Source organism: Triturus cristatus, chromosome 8 (assembly GCF_964204655.1).
Source record: "Triturus cristatus chromosome 8, aTriCri1.1, whole genome shotgun sequence".
NCBI lineage: Eukaryota > Metazoa > Chordata > Amphibia > Caudata > Salamandridae > Triturus > Triturus cristatus.
Window position 1 is genome coordinate 278,175,047 of NC_140591.1, and position 23,253 is coordinate 278,198,299.

A 23,253-nucleotide genomic window follows, 5' to 3' on the forward strand; every position below is an offset into this window, starting at 1 on the left:
TGTACAGTGAGAAATACTACTGCTTCAGTGCTACTCAGATATTAATTTAAAGTAATACTGATTTATTAAGTAAAATAGTACTGTGCAACATATGTTTCACACAGTGTGCTTCTGCTGCCCCCTCAAATCCTGAGTGAGTTTAAACACTTCAACCTTTTAATCATGCAATTCTAAAGGTCATAGTTTATTTTCTTAGCTATTCAATAAAATAAAACAATATTTTTTATGGAAAGGACAATCAATTTCAATGGTCATCTTCTTAGATATTCAATCCTATTTTATATTGCAAAGACAAGGACAATCTTTGAATTTCATGGTCAGTTTAAAAGAAAATACTGGTCAATTCAAAAGAGCATATGTGATGCATTTAAACAAAAAATTAGAAGTTAAATGAAAACTGGCATATATTATTCATATGCATTTATAGAGGAGGGTAATACTAAAGCGTGGACCTAACCCAGAAAGGCCATGGTAACATTTGCATTGGAGAGTGATTAGGCATAAAGTATACCCATCAGGTGGTGGTGAGGGCAGACTCTGGGAGGCCACTGAATAGGTTATTGCCCTGTGGAAACGTGAAAGAATGAAAGCTAGTCTTGTGGACATTACGGAGAGAGCACGAGGAAGAGCTTGGCGTGGTGTCTAAGTCTCAGATACTTCCAAGTAGTCTGGAATTTCTTCTCGACATGCTCTGTGAATAAGAGCCAGCGATGAATGAAGAAGTACCGGAGTGGTGAGTTGGTGGAAAGGGTAGAGGAGAATTCCTATAGGTATGGGCTGGTAAAATGGTCTTCATTCTGGGATTAGTACTTCTTGTCACAAATGAGTATGTGATAAATAGAAGACATCTAGATGTCAATAATGAGTAGTGTTTTAGGTGGTTTATGCCAAGGACATAGGCTGAAACCTTAGTTTTCAGCCTATGTTCATAGGGTAATGGTGAGGGCTTGTTTGTAGAGTAGAAGCTCCTGGGCACTATGTAAAGATTGAAGAACACCAAGACACGAACGGGACCTTGGGGGGCTGTGAATAAGACTGGTAGAGGTCTATCTAGATGTATTGGTGAAGGCTAACCAAGGAAGGCCAAAAAGCAGGGCTTGCTCTCATCAGGGATCCCAAGAGCTCCATCAGCGACTGATAGCTGCAGTATCTGTGGTATAGTAGGAGTGGAAGTCCCATTGATGGCATGGAGTAGATCGGTCTTTGAGTTGCAATGCCACTGCTTTCTCTAGGAGTGTGCAGAGGAAAGGTTGTTGGGTGATGGTAACGGGCAAGATTATGAAGGCCAAGGATGGGTATTTAGAAAAATAGGAGGTTCTGATTATTTTTCAGGGACGAAATAGAAAGTTAGGAGTGAGGTGTTAACGTTTAGGAATGACTTAATTGCATCTAATCGTAAGGCTTTTACCAGAGAGGAGGGCAACGTATCACTGAAATATGAAGTTGCTTTGAGGAACTCCAGGGCAACAAGATCTTCAAGTGAAAGGTGTTTCAAGGTTTCCTGTGGGTGGATATGTAGTGGAGGGATATTTAGGAGGGGAATCGGGACAGAGAAGGGGCATTAATCGTGTTTTTTCGATTGGGAGAATTTTCAGACATCGGTCCATTCCTTCATGAGGAAATAAATAATACACCACAGAGATTTAAAAAGGTGGATATGTGCAAATGGCTGTAGTTTTTAGTTGGTGCAAGTCACACATCCTTGGTGCACATTTTTATTAGATTTTCTAGCTTGCATCCTTTGAAACATTGTTTTGAAACAAAAAGCAGCCTCCATAACTTAAAAAATTATAAAATAAAAAGATGAATTCATCTTTAGCCCTTAAAACTCAGGGCCGTGCAAAACACTTAGAGCACAGAAAGCAAATGTATTTAAAATGCTTTGTGGTTTTCACAATGAAGTGCTTGAGGCAAGGGACAGATGAATTAACTGTCTGTGAAGCTGTTGATGTTTGTGTGACACGAAACGCAGCAGTAATTGTGACGTCGGATCCCGCACAAATGGGCGACATTTTTCCCATTCGTGGGGAAAACCCCAAATGGTAGGTGTTTACGTTTTGGGCTGGACTGGTTCCTGTGTGTGTCTTTTTCGATGTGAGGTGACGCCCTCTTAATGTGAACACTTGAGTCGCGCCATGCCTGTCACTTAGAGGTCGCCGTGTGGCCAGTACCAATCAACTGGCTGCTGCCCACCTTTACCAGTGTCTGTCTCAGGTCCTCAACAGCCTGTCTCCCTCCTTGCGGGCCAGCCCCTAACTCCAGCACTGAAGCAGCAGCAACAGGGTTCACACTACTGTCACAGATTCAAACAAGGCAAGGACGTGTGCCTCCTACTGTAAATGAGTATCATTCACCTCATCCCCCAGGGGTGTCACTGGTTGCATGGCTGTCAGTTGATTTAAAGACATGGATCTATGGAACATCAGATGACTCATGCTTTGCACTCATCTAGATTCTAACTCTGCACTATTGAAGCGTGTTATCAGATAGCGCCAGGAGGCTCCCCTTGGAGTGACAGTTTGCGCTTTATAAATACCACATTTTATTTCATTTCATTTCATTTAGCGCACGAAAGCACTATAAATGCTACTAAAAAGTGCTTGCTAAAGTACTATCTCCAACCTGGCTCTTTTTGCTAGATCTGAGGGAATTGGAGAGAGCTAGTCACTGTTCTGATAGATCTGACACAATTTACGCTCCGTGCTAGATAGTGACCTGTTTGGGGGGTGGGAAGGGAGGCAGACTGTGATACCCCTCTTTGACGAGGTACCTAGCCCACCGAGCAACAAAGTGAGAGGCTGTGAGGGAAAAGGGCTTAGTGCCTATATGATCACATAATCAATGCCATCATGGTTTGGTAGAGGTTTGTCTGCTTTTCAGTCTCATGCAACTTCTTCCTTTCTTCACGAACTCCCAGTTCATGAGGTCAGGTGTTCCCAGGAGGGTGCCTCTCTTCGGCCACGCAAGTCATACATTGACGCAGCTGACATGCTACATTTTACCGAACTGCAAGGCGAACTCCTGGTTTGCCATATGTGAGGTTGGGCTGTGTGGAGCAGCGACAAAATGTCAAAAAGGGCCCATGAAACCAGACCGTGGTCCATGAGTACAGCTGGCAGCAGCTGGTCCAGAGAGTCCCACAGATAACAGCTCCAAAGCTTGTACTGAGGGTCCAGGGGCCTCAGAGGGGGTCTCAAAGCTCAGTTGCAATTATGACATAAGAAATATTAAATATAACAATGGCAGTCAACTCAATGGTCCTTTGCTAACATGCACTTTGCATGTTATCAGTTCCTGTTAACTGAAGCAATGAGATATCTTGGGCGCTGTCATCACAGAACTAAAACAAAGAAACATTGTCCCTCCTCTAGTCTATGGTTGCAGAATCCAAAATAAATGCCATAAGACCCTTAACGTGTGTGTATGGCTGAGCTACCTGCCAATCCAGTATTGTGGGTGCGCCAGTGTTGTTTTCATAGGAGATCAAGAAAAACAACCAGCACAACCTGCCTGTCCCTCCAACTCTTTACCAAGGTGATTAAACTAGACCTCAAAGTGCAAGACCCAGACTCACTCATCCTAACACAATGTACAAAAAAATCTTCCTTGGAGCTTACATGCCAAAAAGAGATCAACAAAACCCTGGGATCTACCATACACGCCGCCAGGAGATTCCCACTGCTAGCCCCTAGGACAACAAAAACACAGAGAAATGCATGTCACTAGCAACTAACACAACTATAAACAACGGAATAAGCACCTGAAAGGAAAAACACTAGGGTCCTCATGTGCAAAGATGTTTTCTGGTCACAAAGCCCGCGTTTCACAAAAACACAAGGTTTGCCACAGGTAAACAACTTTAAAAAAAATGTATTAATGCCTTTTCACATCGCAGGAGGGGCAGAGGCAGTCTGCCTCAATCTGTAGTCAACCTACTCCCTTAATTAGTCAGGGTGTAGGTCTATGAATAAGCCTCCATGTTAGCGAGATCCAACTCCTTTGAACAAAGCAGTGTGGCGAAGCTATACCATATACAGCGACTGAACGTAGGAGCTTCATACTCAAGATACCCAATTGTGAACTTCGAGAAATGATCAAGGAGAAAGATAGGAGGGTAACAGTGCATGAAACCGGGACACAATGAGGCAGTAGAGAAACTATTTCTGCATCTTGCGGAAAGGATTGTCTGTCAAAGACTTTGCGGCCTTCTCTTCTGAACTACCTATTCGATCCGGTGGGTGTAAGACTCGCCACTGAGGAGGAGCAGTCAAGAGCAGGACAGCCTTTATATGACTCAGTTTCAAGTGAAGATGCCTATTCAAGGAGGCTAGAAGGACTCCATGATGATCTCAGCTCCTGGGGTAACCAGGTAGGGATGAAACCTGGCCCCTCAAAGTGTGTCCTTGTAAGGAGGCGATAACTGACCTCTTTGTGCGAAGCACCATTCCTACTGTGCCCAGGAAATGGAAATAGCTTGATTTCATGGTGCAGATTTTGGCATGAACCCCCCAAATGCAGACAATAATTAGGACTCGACCCGCTGGTACAAATAAGTCTTAGGAATAAGTGAAGATGTGGTTCCTGAGGGACTTTGACTTTTGAGCAGTAAGACCACCATGCCTGGATCTTGACAACGGGATGCAGCAGGAACCAGGTGCCTGGTACTAGGGGTGGGCGGGAAATATGGGTAAAGACTGTTATGTGACCCAGTGTTTTTATGCACCAGTTATTGTGATATCCACTTGGAAGGGGCAAGAACCTAGTATAAGTGTCTTTTCTTCCGCACTCACTGAAGTAGATTTGCTACCGCGGTTGGTTTCCTATAAGTACTTATCTGCTTCTCCTAAAAATGTCTTTAGTTATGTTTCCTTCTTTGCAAGTACACAGGTGGTACATAGAGGCCATCACCTGATGATTACAAACATAGCATGGGCACATCTCCTAAACCAGACTTGCAGAAGGAATGTGGACAGCTGATGCAAACTGACTGTGGTTCTTTATACATGGCCTGAGCCCTAAATATTGTGGCATAAGGTACCAGTGCCAATAAAGGAGAAAGGAGGAGAAAACAAAAAGCAAGTCTCAAAATTATACAGAAATAATAAGTGTGATTGACTTAATTGATCAGAGAAAAAGGTCAGTTGGTGTAGGTGCGTTCACTGCCAGGCGAAGAAGGCATGGCTTCATCATTTGTTCAAGTATGCACATTACTGCTTGTGCAAAGCTGTGTACAAACAGCTTTGAGAAGCAGCTTGTGGTCCTCCACTCCAACCAGGGTACACACATAATGTATATTTTAAATGTTTCTTTTGCACACAATCTCTGTCTTCTCCACCGCGATGGTCCGAACAGTCCTGCTCCTCCCTTAAGATGGCGGCGTTGTTGTTTGCAGTGCTGGTCCTGGAGTCTAGCTGAGTTTCGGTTTCATCTTCAGGTTAGGTGTCCGCCATTCCGCTTTGTTCCTCTGTATCCTCCTTGTCCGCGATGGCGGTGCCTTCTACCTCTTCTGATGCTCTGCCGTTCGCAAGCCCTCCGGTGCTGGTCGGCTGGCAGGTTTCGCTTGTCTTTTACTTGCACGTTGTTTCTCTGTGCCGGCGTGTGCCACACATTCATCCCCTGCCGCTGATCTGCACGCCGGTCTATGCTTTAGTCCTGCACAGCTACACACATGTGCCGCTTACACCGGCTGTGGGTCCACAATGCTGCGTAATCTGGCGCGTAGTCTGGTGCTCTCGACTCCACCCTCCCCTCAGACTCTCTGCACGGCAGCCTCCACGATTTTCACAACCGACTCAATTAGTAGTGGGCCTTTGCCTTTTCTGCCTCTCTTATGCCTCTACCTCGCCGACCAGCAGGGTGGACTGGGGTGTCGGTGCAAGAGTGCAATGGCGGCGCTCGGTTCCCTCTGTCCTGGGCTCACCCTGTTCTGGGTTTCAGTTTTGTTTTTGTAGCCCTCATTGTATCTTCCCCTGCTCATTGCTGCGAGATCGTCGACACGGCAAATTCACCCTTACTTTCGGTGCGGGTATCTCGCAGTTGCTACCAACGTCTGCCGCAGACCTTCCGAGGCACGAAAATATCCATCTGCCCCATTTTTGGCCGGTGCAAACTTGCGGGATTGTTGTTGTTCTCCCTGGTATGACAGAGTGGCTGACTCAGGCAAGCATCCTCCTTGCCGTCTAAGCCACGCCCCCTTTAAATGTTTCTACACAGAAATTACTCAATGTTTCAATTTCAAGCAATCTTGCCCCTGGATTTTTACCAGAGTGCCTCCTCGTGAACCCCTGATGCTCAATTTATTGGCAGCTACACAGCACTAAACTTTATTGTGTAAAAACGAGGAATTTAAGGAAGCTGAATTATCGTTGGGGATATAGTGGCTCGTGGAGTTGGGTATTCGTATCTTATCAGTAACTAAAAGTGAAGATGGTCTCCTGGACCCCTCAGGCCTGGTCAGCAAACCCTTTTTATGACTTAATATAGCATTCTGCAAATAATGTTTATTGGAAACACATATCTGTTTTTCTTGTTTCTAATTTACAGGTTTTGCTACATCTGTCTTCTTGCAGTATTTCTGAAGAAAATTAATGGAATATGGGGCTAGTTGTATAAAGTAGTTTAGCAGTCACACAGCCTGCGATTCTCCTAATTGATAGTAGTTCAGTTAATGTTTTTTTTAAATGTACTAAACCCATGTTGCAATTCACTAAATGGGTTTAGAAAGAAAGGCATGACAAATTGCACCCTGGAAGTAGCGTGTTTAGGGCATCACTTCCAAATTGTAATTCAGAATAAAATGTATAAATGGTTTGTAACAACAATTTTGGTTGCAAACCATTGATATGAAAGCGGCTTCCCAAAGGAGACGGTAACCCGTTCAGAAAGGGTAGGGGGACTCCACCCCTTTGTGAAAGGAAACATTTTGTTTGGGAGTGGGCAGTGGCTTATATTTTTAAATGCAGACCTGTTAACTTTGAGAAAAAATGACTGCATAAAGAAAATTAAAACGTGATGTCAGACATGGTGGCCTACTGATTCCACAGGCTGTCACAATCATAGTTATTGCATCCAAACATAGTGAGTCACAGTTGGTGACCTACTTCATGAATATTGATGACAGGTCGGATTGGATCCCACTACGAATTGGAATGTTGTGAACCGACCTATTAGTATACAGGTTGGTTTACAAAATTATCTTCCTATTTTTCCGCAAAAAGATGGGGCACAATTTGCAACCACAAATGGAATTTTCATAATCTCTCCCCTTATTTTTGTTGATTTTATATATTTTCGCCAATTATGGTAACAAGCTGGCTTACCTTGAAAAAGTTCTCTTTCAATTTGAGAATCTGCAGGAGGGGCATTTCCTACCCGAGTTCTGGTTTCTTTAGTTGAAAAAGGATTATTGTATTGCTGGTTCTGCGGAGGCATGTTGTATATGTCAGACTGCTGAAAACGGAATGGAATAACATTGTTTTTAAGTACGAATAGTGATAATAAAAGTGTTGCAATAGCTTTCGGTCAGGAAACTTGTTCATTTAAGGGGTAAAGTAGCCACAACTGTATGTAAGGAGGATTTTCCAAGTCAAAAGGAGTTCCAAGACCATTTAAGGATCAAATGCTCCTACAATGTGAGGCAACTCCTTTGTCACTTGCAATATGCTCATCACATAAATTTGGAGTACGCCATTCCCACTTATACTAAACTCGTCAAATACTGAAGATGCAAAATATATTTAACAAATTAAATATGCAACTGTATTAGCTTGTTAGCTGCAGTATGAAATCTCACATAAATGCATTCCGTTTGCTATTAAGAATAAAAACAGAGGCAAGAAAACTGCGTCAGTTATAAATAAGAATATTGTAGAAAGGTGAACAAGTTACTTACCTTCAGTAATGCTCTTCCGGTTGGATACTTTATCTAACCACAGATTCTTCGCTTTAGAATATCCCTCAGACGCCGGACTAGAAACAAAGAATTGTGTTGTAGTGCTCCTGTGCACCGATAGGTGGCGTCACGAGGTTCCACGCTGACTCCATAGTGACAAATGGATGTCTCATAGCTCCAGTAAGTTGAAGTGGAGCTGGCCCTCCACTGGAGACCAGACGCCTCTGATCTCCACCTCCCTCAGATGACCCTCTCTAATCCATTATCAATGCGTCTGTCACCACTGTCTGCCAAGGTCCTAGCTATGGGGGTGCCTGGCCGCGCCTGGTCAACCCTCATGTTTTTGTTTGGTCCCCGAAATAGCCCTGACAGAAGTCAGAAGAACAGCTTGTTGTTTTCCCAGAGCTGCGCACCTGGTGAAAAAACGTTGTTGCTCTCGTAATATGCACAGCAGGGCTGCTGAAGTAGAAAACAGGCTTTACATTGCACAATACGCTTTTCAAGAATAGCACACTAATCCTTTTCTTTAAAATGAAGGAACGCATTAGCAAAGGTGGACTAGTATAGTCAAAATAATGGTGAGGTCTATTTCCAAGTATTAGAAAATACTACTATTGCTGCATCTGCAAAACTGTATGGTGCCGTCAACATAACGGAACATTGGATTTTAATTTTATAGCCATATAGAAGCAAACATATAGCCATACAGACGCAAACTTTAAAAGTGTTGGAGCGACTCTGATCTTCTCAAAGGGGTTTAGGGATTTCAGCCCCACCCTAAAATGCTTTGTATGGTCGGTTCCCACCTCTAATTCATCTGTATCCACCCACAGCTTCCAGCTGACCTCCTGGCATGAAGCTGGACTTTAGTCAGTTCAGCTTTGTTAGTATGCAGCACACTGTATGGTGTGGCATGCAGGTCCATCCTTACAACTGGTAAAACAAACAACTTCAAAACAGCATGAGTTCAAAGCTTTTTCGATGCCTTTTGGAGAGCCTTGTCCAGAAGGCTATCTCCTGCAGTATGTGTAACTTTCTATTAAGGAATTATAATGTGTCTGCACACTACTGCTCCTCCTTTAAAAAGGTGAGCTCAATAAAGTTATTTAAAAAGGTGAGCTCTGTGGTTTGCAGGGCTCATCTCTCATCCCTATGCTCATCAATCTGTTTGTGGCACTACTAGCCAATCGTATTGCTCCTTTTGGCTTTCAATTTTACTCCTACATAGATAATACTCAAATCACATTGTGCCTAGAAGGTGGCCCTCACATGTATAAACTAACCACAGTCCCAAATGTATTACCTGACCATAAGTACAAATGGCAAGTGTCTATCTGTCTGTGTCATTCTGCTGGTCTTGAGAAATGCTTTTAAAACACCTTTGTGTTCCACAGATGCCTTTGTTTTGTTCTAGGTTGTTGAAACACGCACCATTTTCTGCAGACCTCATCAGTGCTTGCTTGGAAGGATATTCCCTCAAGTTCTGCAGGCAATTTAAGACATCTATTGTAATGTGTAAACAAACTGTCTTTAACCCCTTTAGTGCGCCGGCCGGTCGGTGGGCGTGTGCGTCAAGACAGCTCCCGGACTGTCCTAGCACCCACCCACGGGGGGAAGCGCTGGTGCTCCCCCCCGTGGGCCCCCTTTATGGTGCCCCCACTGGGGATGGCAGGGTAAGCCTTTCCCCTGCCTCCCCCTGAGTCATCAATGACGTCAGCGCGTAAGGCGCGCTGACGTCATTAGGTGATTCCCAACGCGTCTTCGGTAGAGGAGGTGAGTTTCTCCTCGTGGGAGGGGGGTAATTTAAAAAAGAGGTATCAGGGGAAAGGAAAGGGTTTTCCTTTCCCCTGATGCCTCTTTTGAGCATTCCTGCTGCATGATCATGCGATCGTGCAGCAGGAATGCCCACTAGACACCAGGGATTTTTTTTCCCCTTTGGTAATTGATCAGCTGTTTGCGGGGAGCAGCCCCTTTGGCAAGGGTCGCTCTCCTATTTGGGGGCAATATGTTTTTGCTGTGTCTGCCCCCCTAGGGGACAGATCGCGCCATTATTTTTAAATTAAAGTGGCCCACTAGACCACCAGGGATACATTTATGGGGAGTGGCCCCTTGGGCAAGGTCGCTCCCCTTGGGGGCATTGTTTTTGGCTGTCTGCCCCATGGGGGAGGGGGGCATATCTCGCCATATTTATTTAGTGGCTCACTAGACCACCAGGGGATTATTTTGTGGGGAGTTGCCCCTTGGGCAAGGGTCATTCCCTCTTGGGGACAATGTTATTGACTGTCTGCGTCCCCCTAGGAGGGAAGATCTCGCCATTTCTTTTATGTAGTTGCCCATAGACCACCAGGGATTAATTTATGGGGAGTGGCCCCTTGGGCAAGGGTCGCTCCCCCTTGGGGGCAAAGTTTTTGGCTGTCTGTCCCCCCCCTAGGGGGGCAGATCTAGCAATTTTTTATTTAGTGGCCCATTAGCCCAGCAGGGATTAATTTGTGGGGAGTGGCCCCTTGGGCAAGGGTTGCTCCCCTTTGGGGAGCATTAATTTGTCCGTGTCTGCCCTCTTTGTGTGGCAGATCAGCAGTAGGTTTTTATGCCCATCTGGGGGCAGAAGCCACTAGACACCAGGGTTTTTTTTAATTTTGGTGTTGGGGAGTGGCCTCTTGGGCAAGGGTTGCTCCCCTTTTACGAGGGTGAATATTTTATTTATACTGTTAGGCCACCTACCCCTTAGCTTGGCTGGTGGATTGTGTGTGGACTGGTGCATTATTTGCATATGTGATTGTAATGGGTTTTTTTTCTCCTTTTTATTCTAGTGTAAAGCTTTTGATTCCTGTTTGCGGTTTCGGCAGTGGTTGTTCTGCAGTTTTGCGTATTTGCATTTTTTTGGTAAGAAAAACATTTTTGTTGTATTTACTCCAAATGAGTATTATTGTCATGCATGGATGAAGTTTTTGTAAGTGGGGTCATAATAGCAGCATATTTAGTTAGTGTTTTGTGCATTAAATTCTTTGCGATGTGTTTTGTGTTGTCTTATGTGTAATTTTTTATTTTTTTTATTTTTTAGTGGGATACTGTTGGTCCTTACTGTGTCTGTGCAGAGTAGGTGGTGGTGAGTCTAGCTGCTTCTGGCAAGTGAGTGGTATAGTGTTGGAGTATATAGGTTTTTGTGATAAAGCTACATTTTGTTTATTTCTTTTTTTTTTTTACAAAGGGTTTGTTGTTGTTGACTTGTTTGACGAGTTACCTTTATTAGTAAGCATTATGGCTAGCCGTAGAATTACTGCTCAGCAGGTGGTTGGTATGCTTCTTGAATCTTCCTCTGAGCAGGATTATGAGACTGACGTCTCATGTGTCTGAGGGAGAGGAAGATTCAGGCAGTGAGTTTTCTCTCCGCATGGAATCATCAGATGATGAAGCTACTCTCAGTGCTGATGAAGTGCCTGTTTTAGAGGAGGACACTGATGTGTCCATGGTGCAAGAGGTGTAGAGTGGATAGTGAATTTTTTTTGCCTATACAGTTTCAGTTGTTCATGGATGATGTATTTTTGGGTGAGATTGTTGAGCAGACTAATTTGTATGCTGAACAGTTTTTGAGAGACAACAGTTCTAGAGCTACCCGGTGGACTCCCACAAATCTGGATGAGATGAAGAAGTTTTTGGGTTTGACTTCTTTGATGGCTCGATAAGGAAGCCGTCCCTGGCTTCATATTGGTCTACCAGTCCCTTGATGGCAACGGCCCTATTTTCTGCAATTATGAGTCGTGATCGGTATTTACTTTTACTTCAGATGCTGCATTTTGTTGATAATGCTTTGGCGTTGCCACGAGATAACCCTGATTGTGACTGTCTTTTTAAGATTCGGCCTGTTCTTGATCACTTTGTAGATCGATTTTCAGAGATCTATACTCCAGGCAAAGAAATATCTCTTGATGAATCTTTGGTCCTGTTCAAGGGCCGTTTGTTTTTTAGGCAGTACATTCCTAGCAAGAGGGTATGTTATGGAATTAAGATGTATATGTTGTCTGAGAGTAGGACAGGATATGTCTATAATTTCCGGGTGTACACTGGTAGGGATTCCACTATTGACCCCCCCTGGTTGTCCGTCCACTTTAGGAGTTTGAGAAAATTGTGTGGGATCTTGCTAGAGGACTGTTTAACAGAGGCCACTATTTGTACCTTGATAACTTCTACACTGCTGTGCAATTGTTTAAGGAATTGTTCAAAGTGGACACTTTTGCTTGTGTCACAATCCGCTCTAACCGTAAAGGTTACCCAAAAGAGCTTGTTTGCAAAAAGCTTCAGAGGGGACAGTGCCTTGCGTAGTGAGGAACTGCTAGCTGTGATATTTGTGGACAGGAGGGACGTGTACATGCTGACTACCATTCATGATGACAGTACTTCACCTGTGACTGTTTGGGGTCAGGCTGCTGAAGTGCGTAAACCTGTGTGCATGGTAGACTACAATAAGCACATGGGTGGTGTCAATAGAGTAGATCAGAGGTTGGAACCCTACACTGTTATTCGTAAGGCTTACATTTGGTATAAGAAGCTGGCCATCCATCTCTTCAATTTAGCAACTTTCAATGCTTTTGTTGTGTACAAGGAGTGTTCTCCTGCGTCAAAGATGACTTTTGTTCAGTTTCAGGAGTCTGTGATAGGCAGCCTTGTTGTTCTGGAACAGGCAAGTGTTCCTAGAGTTGGAGTGGTGGAGGATGTGGCTAGATTGAAAGATCACCACTTTCCTGATTGAATTCCTCCCACGCCCCAAAAAAACAATCCCTGTAAGAGATGTAGAGTCTGCTTGCGAAGAGGTGTGCGGAAGGAGAGTCGTATGCACTGTGCCAATTGTCCTTGTAATCCTGGGCTGTGTGTGCCCACATGTTTCAGATTGTATCACACTTTAAGAGTTTTTGGGAGCAACCGTGAGTCTAATAGTGTACTGCCTGGTCTGTATAGTTTTATATAGTTGTTCAGTTTCACGTTTGGCAATAGAATGATGTCTTTAATTACTGCTGTTGTTTTTGTAGTTATAGTTTTGTATCTAGTTGCAATTGGTTTGTGTTTTCTTTCTTGTTTAAAAAAATATTTATGACGGTGTGCGTGGACTGGCGCTTGGCTGGCGGTGCGTGGATTTGCGCTTGGCTGGCGGTGTGCGTGGATTGGCGCTTGGCTGGCGGTGTGCGTGGACTGGCGCTTGGCTGGTGGTGTGCGTGGACTGGCGCTTGGCTGGCGGTTGCGTGGACTGGCACTTGGCTGGCGGTGTGTGTGGACTGGCGCTTGGCTGGCTGTGTGCGTGGACTGGTGCTTGGCTGGTGGTGAGTGGACTGGTGCTTGGCTGGCGGTGTGTGAGCAGTGACTTGCTGCTGGTCACTACACACACTGCTAGCTAAACGCCACTCCACGCAATCCGTGAGCTGGTGTGGTTGCTGTGTCAGGAATGTGGGCGTGTGAAAGTGATGGGCCCTTGAATGGCGCTGTCTGCTGGTGTGAGTGTTGTAATGTGCTGGGCCCGCAGCTGGCGGTGTGAATGTTTTTGTATGTGTCACACGTATGAAAGCGGTATGAATGGCCTGTAAAGCGGTTGGTGCCTTGTCGTGGCTTTACAGCTCACGAGCTGTGACTCAAAGGTTCAGTTTCTCCTCCTTTCAATTATTAACAGTGCATTTCATTTTTGTGAAATCTCTGGTTAATACAACTGTATATACTGAACCATCACTCACCCTCGTGCCAAATCCAAACAGTATGTCTGTGTGCTTGAAGAAAAGGTGGTTGTGCAGAAATATTTGTCTTTTCTGTCTCAAGCAGGGTGTACCTTGTCCCTTTTTGTGAATGTTGTAATGTATTGGTTTCATGCCTGGTGGTGTGAATGGTCTTGTGTGCATCATGTATGAAATGTGTGTGAATGGCCTGTAAAGCGGTTGGGACCTTGTTGTGGCTTTACAGCTCACAAGCTGCGAGTCACTGGTTCAGTTTTTTGTCCTTTCAATTATTGACAGTGCATTTCATTTTTGTGATATCTCGTTAATAACATTTTATATACTGAACCATCACTCGCCCTCATGCTAAATCCAACCAGTATGTGTGTGTGCTTGAGGAATAGATGGCTGTGCAGTAATCTTTATCTTTTTAGTCTCTCTGCCAAAGGTGTACATTCCATCTAAGAATAACCTACCAACTGTAGATATTGTAATAAACTAAACACCCATGGGAGTACATGGTGATATCTCTCTTGTGGATCCCAACAAGTTATCTTACCCACAACGTGCTGCAAACCTCAAAATGTGTCTGTCACATTTTCCTTGCATTATAATGCTAAAATGTTCACGCTGCAGAAAGAAACACATATCCTACCACCCGCCTTTCTCCAAGTATCCCAATAGAAATGGTACCTCACTCGCATGGGTGGGTCAAGGACCGGCGACAGGCAAGGGCCCAAAACCTACTGAGGCGACATCAAAATTGCCTATCACAAATCGACCTGGTTTTGCAAGGGGGATTACCTGGGTTTTTGGCCCCGTCCCCGGCAGCCATCTAGGGAATCCTACCAAACCCACACATTTCTGAAAACTAGACACCCGGGGGATTCCAGGGAGGTATGGCTTGCGTGGCTCCCCCAACGTTTTCTTACCCAGAATCCCCTGCAAACCTCAAATGTAGCTGAAAAAAAACACTTTTTCTACACATTTTTGTGTGGGAAAGTTGTGGCATCACCGGGCGGACACAAATTTCCTACCACCCAGCGTTCCCCCGGGTCTCCCGATAAAAATGGCGCCTCACTCGTGTGGGAGGCCCAAGTACCCGCGACAGGCAGTGGCGTAACGAAACTTGAGGGGGGCCCCCCTAAAAAGTACATGGAGGGGCCTCCCCGGCAGACATGGAGATTAGTGGAGTGCATTGTGATTGCTGTGAGTGCAGGGTGAGCATGAAAGGGAAGGGCGAGAATTAGGACAAAGACAGAAGATTCACATTACAAATGAATACATACTGTATTTATAACCCTATTTAGTGTCAAGTCGAGGTCTTTCCAGGCTCTTTAAACAACACATTGCTGGCATTTTTCTTTTCCCAACCTTACTATATATTCCTTTTCATGAAATGCATTTTCACACTACAGCAGTAAATGTAAATTTCAAATGTAAAGAATAGGCAGAGTGGGGGCCCAGGGGGTACTGGAACCAGAAAAAAAACTAAGCCTCAGTAACCAGTTTACAAAGGTATGTAAATATGCAAATGGTCTCTGGCCTCAAGGCAGTTGCCTTCAACCCACTTGCTGCTGGGCCTGGAAGCTCAGGTCACTTGCACCCACCGCACGCACCATTTAATTTATGAGGCAGGACTGTTATGAGGCAACTCACTGGTGTAACCAACACTGACAAGAGAGTGTAGTGCTGCTTGTGTGCGCTACAGCGCTGATGGGGCCTCTGGAGGCTGGAACACGGGGGCTGCTGCGGGCACAGCTGCCAAGGTTTGATTGCCATGTGTGACATTTTCATAATTTCAGTGTAATTATGAGTGACATTTCAACGACTATGAGTGTACTACTCAGACTCGACCGTACCTCAACCTATTCTCCTTTGAGCTCATTTGTAGATCCAATCGCCACATTTCCGGTGGATAAGCCCTTCTTTAATATTGATACCAGTAGTCAATATGATCCAGTGTCATTAACTGTCTTGTGTTGCTGACTTAACCAAAACAGCTACAGTATTTTATGAAGGACATGACATGAAAACTGCCTTCCAAACACACAAACATTGTCTGCAGTATCATCTTTTTAAGAGGGAGATAGTCAAATTCTGTGTTTTTTAAAAAAATATATATTTTACAGACTTGGACCCATTCGGGGCATCTTTTATGGGCTTCCATTATTCTACAATGTGTAGCCTCTTCTCAGAGCCTGAGACTGCTGCACCCATGCTCAGGGAAGTATGAAGTTACTAGGTCTAGTCTTGCTGTGGCTTAAAGGTATTATTAGCTTGAGGCTCATTACAGTACTGATGTTACTTGGACATTGGCTCAGGGGGGGGATCAACTTATTCCATCTGGTTTATGGCTCAGTGGAGTTACTGTGCTTGCACGTGTGATAGGAGTATTTAAGCTATAGTAACATTGATTGCGAACTCTAAATATGGTCTTTCCTTTTCAGTACAACAATATTCAGTCTGAGTTTATTCATCTTGAGTTGCTCACTTCAGTAAGGAAGAAATGAGTTACGGCACAAAAAAGTTTTATTAGGGCGAGGGGGCTGTATAATTGAAACATTTAATCGAAATGAATAAAAGTAAGGAAACCCACTAAGTGGCCTACATTAGTGTAACTTAGCCTGAGGAAGTCCTATCTCGACCAGTCTTACTACTGTTTTACTGCTTGTCAGTTTTACTAGATGATTAAAGAGCGGAGTCTGTCTTAGCCACAGCAGACTATATTGATACAACCATCTGTTAAATATAAGTGTACCTGGGGCCCACCATAAAAAGCTAATCCTGACCCCAGTCTCTGTGGCCTCATTAGGAAACAGTGACTAAACTTTACACACACATTCTTAAAAGCTCTAAGCATGTAATCACCAGTGTACAGACCACTAGGGCAGAGTTCCTCCTGGGAATCACCATATGGCTGGTGCCAAGAGTCTCTTGACCCCTATCTCTGCACCAATTTAGGGTGGTGGTGCTTTTTGTTATATGGCTGGATTGGCTCACAGTTGCACATATCTTCACCAAGAGCACAGCCTACTATCTTGATCATCTCTAGGGACTGGAATCAGGCTGTTACCCAAGAAATTGTTGTTCATTGTATGTGCGCCAGAAGAATGAGCGAATGTGCAGACATGCCAGGAGTGTAACCCTTTCCCCAGCCATTGAGATAGAGCCCTTCACCTCTAGCGCTGCATTGCCCATGAAAACCAAACCAGGATGCAATATTTCTCTTATAGGACGTGTGTTGAATCCGGTATATAATGTGTTACACCCTGTAATGTAGATTTTTCAGTTTCATAGAACTACAGAGACTTCACCTCCTACGGCTCAGTTACGACCAGTATACAAGGTCTTTCACCTGAGGCTAGTTTACCGTAAGGAAAGAGAGCCTTGCACCATGACGGTATGGATTCCCTTGGGTGAACATCCTTTACATCTTTTCATCTATGATCTTTGCAGTTGTGACTGAATTAGAACAAGTGTTTTCAACAGTGGTCCCCAGAAAGTGAAATGGAAACCAAAGGAATGAATATAGACTCAATCATAGCTATATTTAGTGGACTTGTCCAGCCGGACAGAGGTCTGATATTTACTTGTAGGTTTAGGATATAATCATACAAAACAATACATAAAATGGGACACAATCCTGTGTCCCTCTTAGCCAGTAGAGCACATAAACAAGGAAAAAATGAACAACAGGGGGCTCAGGCAAAGCTTTTCCAGTTTGTTACACAAGGAGGATATACAGTGTTACAAGAACAAATCACTACAAAACACCTTTACAGCGGAATGAACAAAAGGTTTTTTGCGTATAAGGTGTTTTAGGGTGTCGACAGCGTTTCGATCCGTTTGAAGGATGAGCGGATCATCATCAAGACTTAAATAACATGCCTGTTAAATAGAGCCTCATTAGCCGCAATTCCAGAATGGGGGAACTTGGGCGAGGAGACAAGAGCTGCTATAATGGCGGCTCCAGATATGATGAATTTCAGCTCGGATACGGGGGGGAGTCGCCTTCGCGTACTCTAACGGCTCAGTCGCCAGTATGTTGCAGGGAAGTTGCTGAATAGCAGGATTCTTCCATGTTGCGTTTTGGGCCGTTTCCTGTCACGGGCACTAGGCCTACCCACACAAGTGAGGTACAATTTTTCTCGGAAGACTTGGGGGGAACGCGGGGTTGGTGGAATTCTGTGGATCCACGCAGATTCCAGAACTTTCCACTACAGAAATGTGAGGAAAATATGTTTTTTGTGGACAATTTTTTAGGTTTGCAAGGGATTCTGGGTAACAGAACCTGGCGAGAGCCAGTCCAGTCATCCCATCCTGGATTCCCCTGGGTGTCTAGTTTTCAAAAATGTATAGGTTTACTAGGTTTCCCTAGGTGCCAGCAGAGCTAGGGTTAAAAAACTACAGCTAGGCACTTTGCACAAAAGGAGTAATTTTTCATTGTTAAAATGTGGTGCGTCCACGTTGCATTTTGAGCCATTTCCTGTCGTGGACACTAGGCCTACCCACACACGAGGTACCATTTTTATTGGGAGACTTAGGATAACACAGAATTGTAGAGCAACTGTTATTACCTATTGACTTTCGATGCATTTCTGCCTTCCAAATGAAAGACAAAGTCTAAAAAATATGTCCTTTTGAAAAATATCCTATAATTCTCATGCTAGTATGGGTACTCACAATTTCGGAAATGTGCAAATATCTACTGTTTCTAAACTCTATATTTTGTTTCCATTTCAGAAATACATAGGTGTCTTTCATCCCGATTTTTCCATGTATACATTTTCCCAGAATAATTGCTATATACCCGGTATATAATAAAAAATCATTGCAAGTCGATGCTTAGTTATTGGCTCTGGGTTCGTCGGGTTCTTGGTGAACCTACAAGTCCTATATATCCCCACAACCAGAAAGGTCCAGCGGATGTAACAGCATATTGCTTTCAAACAGCTGTCATAAGTAGAAAAAGTTACAGGTGAAAACGTTGACACAAACGGCTGTTTTTTTCAACTAATTTTAAATTTGTCCTTTATTTAACTGTTAGTTTCTATAAAGAAACATTGAAGGATCTACCACAAATGACCCCTTGCTTAATTCAGAATTTAGTCTACTTTTCTAAAATGTATAGTTTTCCAGGATCCATTATTGCTTTCACACCCATTTCTACCATTAACTGGAAGGAGGTTGAACGCACAAAAAATAGCCTATTTTTGCCCTGTCCCAGAGAAATGCCAAAACTGTGTAAAAGATTTTTGTTTTCTGACAAAAGTCTGCTTGTTCCTGAAAGCTGGGAAGATGGTGATTTCAGCACCACAACCCCTTTTTTGATACCATTTGCAGGGAAAAAAACAGACGCTTTCATCTGTAGCCTTTTTTCCCCATTTTTAGAATTCACAAACCCTGAGTACCTTTAGAATCCCCATGATGTAGCTCAGTGCTTAATTTGAGCAGGCGGTAGCGACTGGCACTTATCTTTGGAACCAGCACTAAATCTTCCACATCAGACATTTACTGATAGCTAGAGAATGAAAAAACATGAAACGGAAAAACAGAAAAAGACAGAAAAACTTCACCACAGGAGAAAACAGCAGCCTGCATGTGTGAAATAGAGGACGAGGTAGTGTCTTGTAGTGGAATAAAGAGGCCTGAGGTGACTTGAAGGCTACACAGCTTTGGTATTGGCTGACATTTAATTGCCCCGACCACCACGGCTACTGTGCAGAGCTTCGGGTTGGACTGTTCCCATGAGACACAGGGTCAAGACTGATTTGCATATAGCTGAGTCTGAACTAAGGTGGCAAAGTGAGCAAAAGAACGATGATTGATTCAACCCAGATCTGTGACTGGGGGTGAGTGTCTGAAAAGTTTCAGAGCTCCGTCCATCATCTCTTTGTGTTTGCTGAACATTGGATACTGGCACTCATTCACTTACAAATTAGGCATTGATATAACCACACAGAATGGTAGAGAGGCAAGGCAATGAGAGAGAATTAGAAAGATGAGCACAACCCCCGATTTCCTCCTCACTCCCAGGGCCTTCATAATGGCGGCACACCAAAGGAGAACTAAAGGCAAGCCTGTTTGTCCAATACCCAGAGCTAGTAATGCTGGTCATCCCCCACCACTGCTACCTGCTACAACCCTCTGCACTGCCAGACCTGGCTGCTTCTTGCCATGTTGCTGCCGTGTTGCACCACACAACACCGAACACCTGCACCACCTGCAAATTCTTGTGCACTCTACAACACCCATTTGGAACACGGACCAGGCGGATCGTTTTCGACTTAGTTGTTCAGCGCGTATCAAGGTGCTGAGTAGAAGCGATTGTCCACCCTGGGCCGCCTTTAATTGTGTGGGACCCAATGTATCGATAATAATTTTAAGTTGTGTCGCACACCAACCCTATGATCACTAGAAAGATTAAGGTGGCTACAATTGCCCCAAAGTGACTCATTTGCACCGCCGCTTAGTTGCATATCGCTGCTGACAAATCACGTCTTGTCATAGATACAGCGGCCCGTTTCATTACTGGGCTCCGCAAATGCCCTGAAGAAGTCCATTTGTAATGGATGAAACGAGTTGGCTGATCCACTCTACGTGTTGTATGTCACACTAGAATCATTTGCGAGTCGAAATAAAAGGAGAATTTGAAGAATACGACATTGGATACAGATTTTATATTTTATGGAATTGATACATAGTGGTGCACTGATTGCTTTTTATGCTGAACACTCTCCGACACCCACCTCCCACCACACCCGCAATGGCACCACCCAACACCTGACTAACACTCCCACACTTACCAGCCACCAACCATACAATACACTGCACTCTCATGCATGCTCCTATACACCCACTCTCTTACCAAACACGCCACTGAGGTCTGGCACCTACTGTACAACTACCCTCCAGACCTTCTGTTCCACATGGAGAACTGGCTAAACCCTGCATTGGAACACAGACATCACCACAGCCATCTCTCCCAGCTACAAGATCGCCAGGCAGAACAGACAACGCAAGCCCATTAGCAGAATCCACATCATCTTCAAGGATGCCATCAGCTGCACCACGTCCTTGAACACTGTCCCAGCAACATGTAACACCTGTCTTTCGTGCTCCTGATCACAGTGAACTTCACCCTGAGTGGCACCCTCATCTACAGGTAACCAGGGCCATGCACTAGCTTCATTGAGATCACACCGACCCGAACACAACTGCACTACTTGAAGATCAAGGAAATCTCACTCACCAAACACGTGAAAGGACCCACACATTCTGCTGGACACCTCCTCGAAGCCATTTGTGCTCCCTTTGACAACATCTAGTCGACAAACTCTCTCCAATTACCTGGACCAACCATGCCCTCCTTAAATGCTCCATTCTTGTCCCTCACCATCACCAAACTGCCACCGCCAGACCAGCCCACTGAGACTGGAACAACATCCTAAAAGAAGACTGCACTATCGAACTCACAGAACACCGGCCTGAACACCCGGACAGTCCACCAAACTCCATCACAAACTTCAACAACTCTATCACTGCCCGCACAGACACCATGGCTCCCCTTTAACCCCTTAAAACCATCAGATCCAGACTTCAAGCCTGCTGGTACACAAAGAAACTTAGGATGACACAGCATCTCGGCCAACAACTGGAGTGCAGATGAAGAATGAGCCAAGACAATAATGCCAAGATCACCTTCTGACCACCCATAGATGCTACCACCAGCAGATCCGGGCTACTAAGCGCTTTGCACTCACCGACCGCATGATGACAGCAGCTTCAGCAGCAAAGAGATCCACACCATTGTGAAAGATTTCACCTCCTCAGCAGCCGACTCGAACAGCATCACCCACTCACAGGTCGTCTGCAACAAGCTTTCACAGTTCTTCTGCAGCAAGTTAAGCATCGTAGAAGACAGCCTCGCCCCGCAACAAGACCGGACAGACCTCGCAACATGACTTCCTATCTCATCCAAATCAATAACCACATGGCTCACCATCTCCATGGAAAAAAACACCTCCAGAGTGCAATCTATCCACTCCAGAGCCCCATAGGGCCTCCTTCCCCCATGTCTTCACTGAAGGACTTCAAACTATCAGCACAGAGCTCTCGTCTATCCTGACACCATGACACAAGCCGTCTTCCGACCCAACCACAGCATCAAAACAGCCCTCATTGTCGGTATAGATGACATCTGTATGATCCTAGAAAGGGACACAGCTGGCCTCATCCTCCTGGAGCTCTCTGTAGCATTTGAGACTGTATCCCACCCCATGCTCATCAGATGCCTGCATGAGATTGGAATCCAGGGACCCGCTCTCCATTAGATCTGGTCCTTCCTGAACAGAACTCGCAGCAACCTCATCTTTAAAGTACGGCAACAATCCTCGCTGAGCCCAACCCTCTTCAACACAGATATTATTCCACTACCAAGCATCATCTGCACCCATGACACTGACATCCTATACTATGCTAACCACACTCAGCTTATACTCTCCCTCCTGGATAAGACCCCCAATACTTAGATCAAATTGCCCGCCTGCATGACCAAAATCAACAAATGGATGAAGACTCAAACTCAACACTAACAGGACGTAAGATGTGTTCTTCTTGAAGAACCCATTGCCGTGGGACTCCACCGGGTGGCCAGCTGAACCCACACCTAGCTCAACTGCCCACTCCAAGAATCTTCAAATTGTCATTGACAGCCAACTCAGCATGACCGCCTACATCAACGTGGTCACAGCCTCCTCCTTCCATACATTGAAAATGCATAGAAAAATCTTCAAATGGCTCCCAACCAGCACCTGCAAAAGCATCACACATGCCCTCGTCACAGACAAGGTGGACTTCGGGAACACCCTATATGCTGGGATTCACAAACAACTCACCAGAGGACTTGAAACTATTTAGAACTCGACAGCCAGAATAGTACTCAATCTACCGTGCGGCACACACTTAACACTGCACCTTAAGAAACTCCACTGGCTCCCAGTAAACAAACAAGCTCAGCTAAAACTCTTTAAACCACCTTTAAAGCACCATATAACATGGGCCTAGCCTACCTCAATAGCCAAATCTAATTTCACAAACAATTCAGACACCTTTGCTCAGCTGGACTCATCCTTGCACACATCCCACACATATGCAGAACTAGCGGTCGGGCCTTCTCCTAGAGCCTGGAATGACCTGCTGCTACACATGAGCTCCTTCTTCATTTCTTGAGTTCCGCTAGAATCCGAAGACCTGTATCTTCAAACAGACCCACTGCAAGCTTTGTACTAGGCAAGACTTGCACCTGCTTCAGTGCCCAGTATATTGCCCCTGGGTGATCATGTGCTTTACAAATACATGTGACATAAGATGTAGGCAAGTGAGGTATATTGGGTGTAATGAGCTGGGATAGGAGAGGATGAAGGTACATAGAGAAGTAGGGCTAGAGAGAACAGTTAATATCGGGGGTTAAGGTAGAAGAAGTAAGCAGAGAGAAATCACATAGAACCAACTACCTGGGAGTGTGTGGAATAAGGCTGGGCAGGTCAGACATGCAGAATAAGGAGCATTTTTATTATTTTCTAGTGCTGCTCTGGGTTGCACAAATGGGAGAAAGAAACACAAAACCATTTTTTTTTTTTTTAAATAGCCTGCTTCTGCTGTCAT

General features: G+C 44.7%; 1 protein-coding gene across 6 annotated transcripts in view; it reads right to left on the reverse strand.

Annotated features, from left to right (window-relative positions):
• The window catches only part of EXPH5 (exophilin 5), a 533,865-nt gene that overhangs the window by 10,662 nt on the left and 499,950 nt on the right, over positions 1-23,253 (reverse strand). For 5 of the 6 annotated variants that reach the window (XM_085621524.1, XM_085621526.1, XM_085621527.1 and 2 more), the window contains one exon: positions 7,320-7,449. In XM_085621524.1, the coding sequence (XP_085477650.1) occupies positions 7,320-7,449 (130 nt within the window). The remainder of the gene's footprint in view (positions 1-7,319; positions 7,450-23,253) is intronic. The other variant, XM_085621525.1, reaches the window with a different exon arrangement.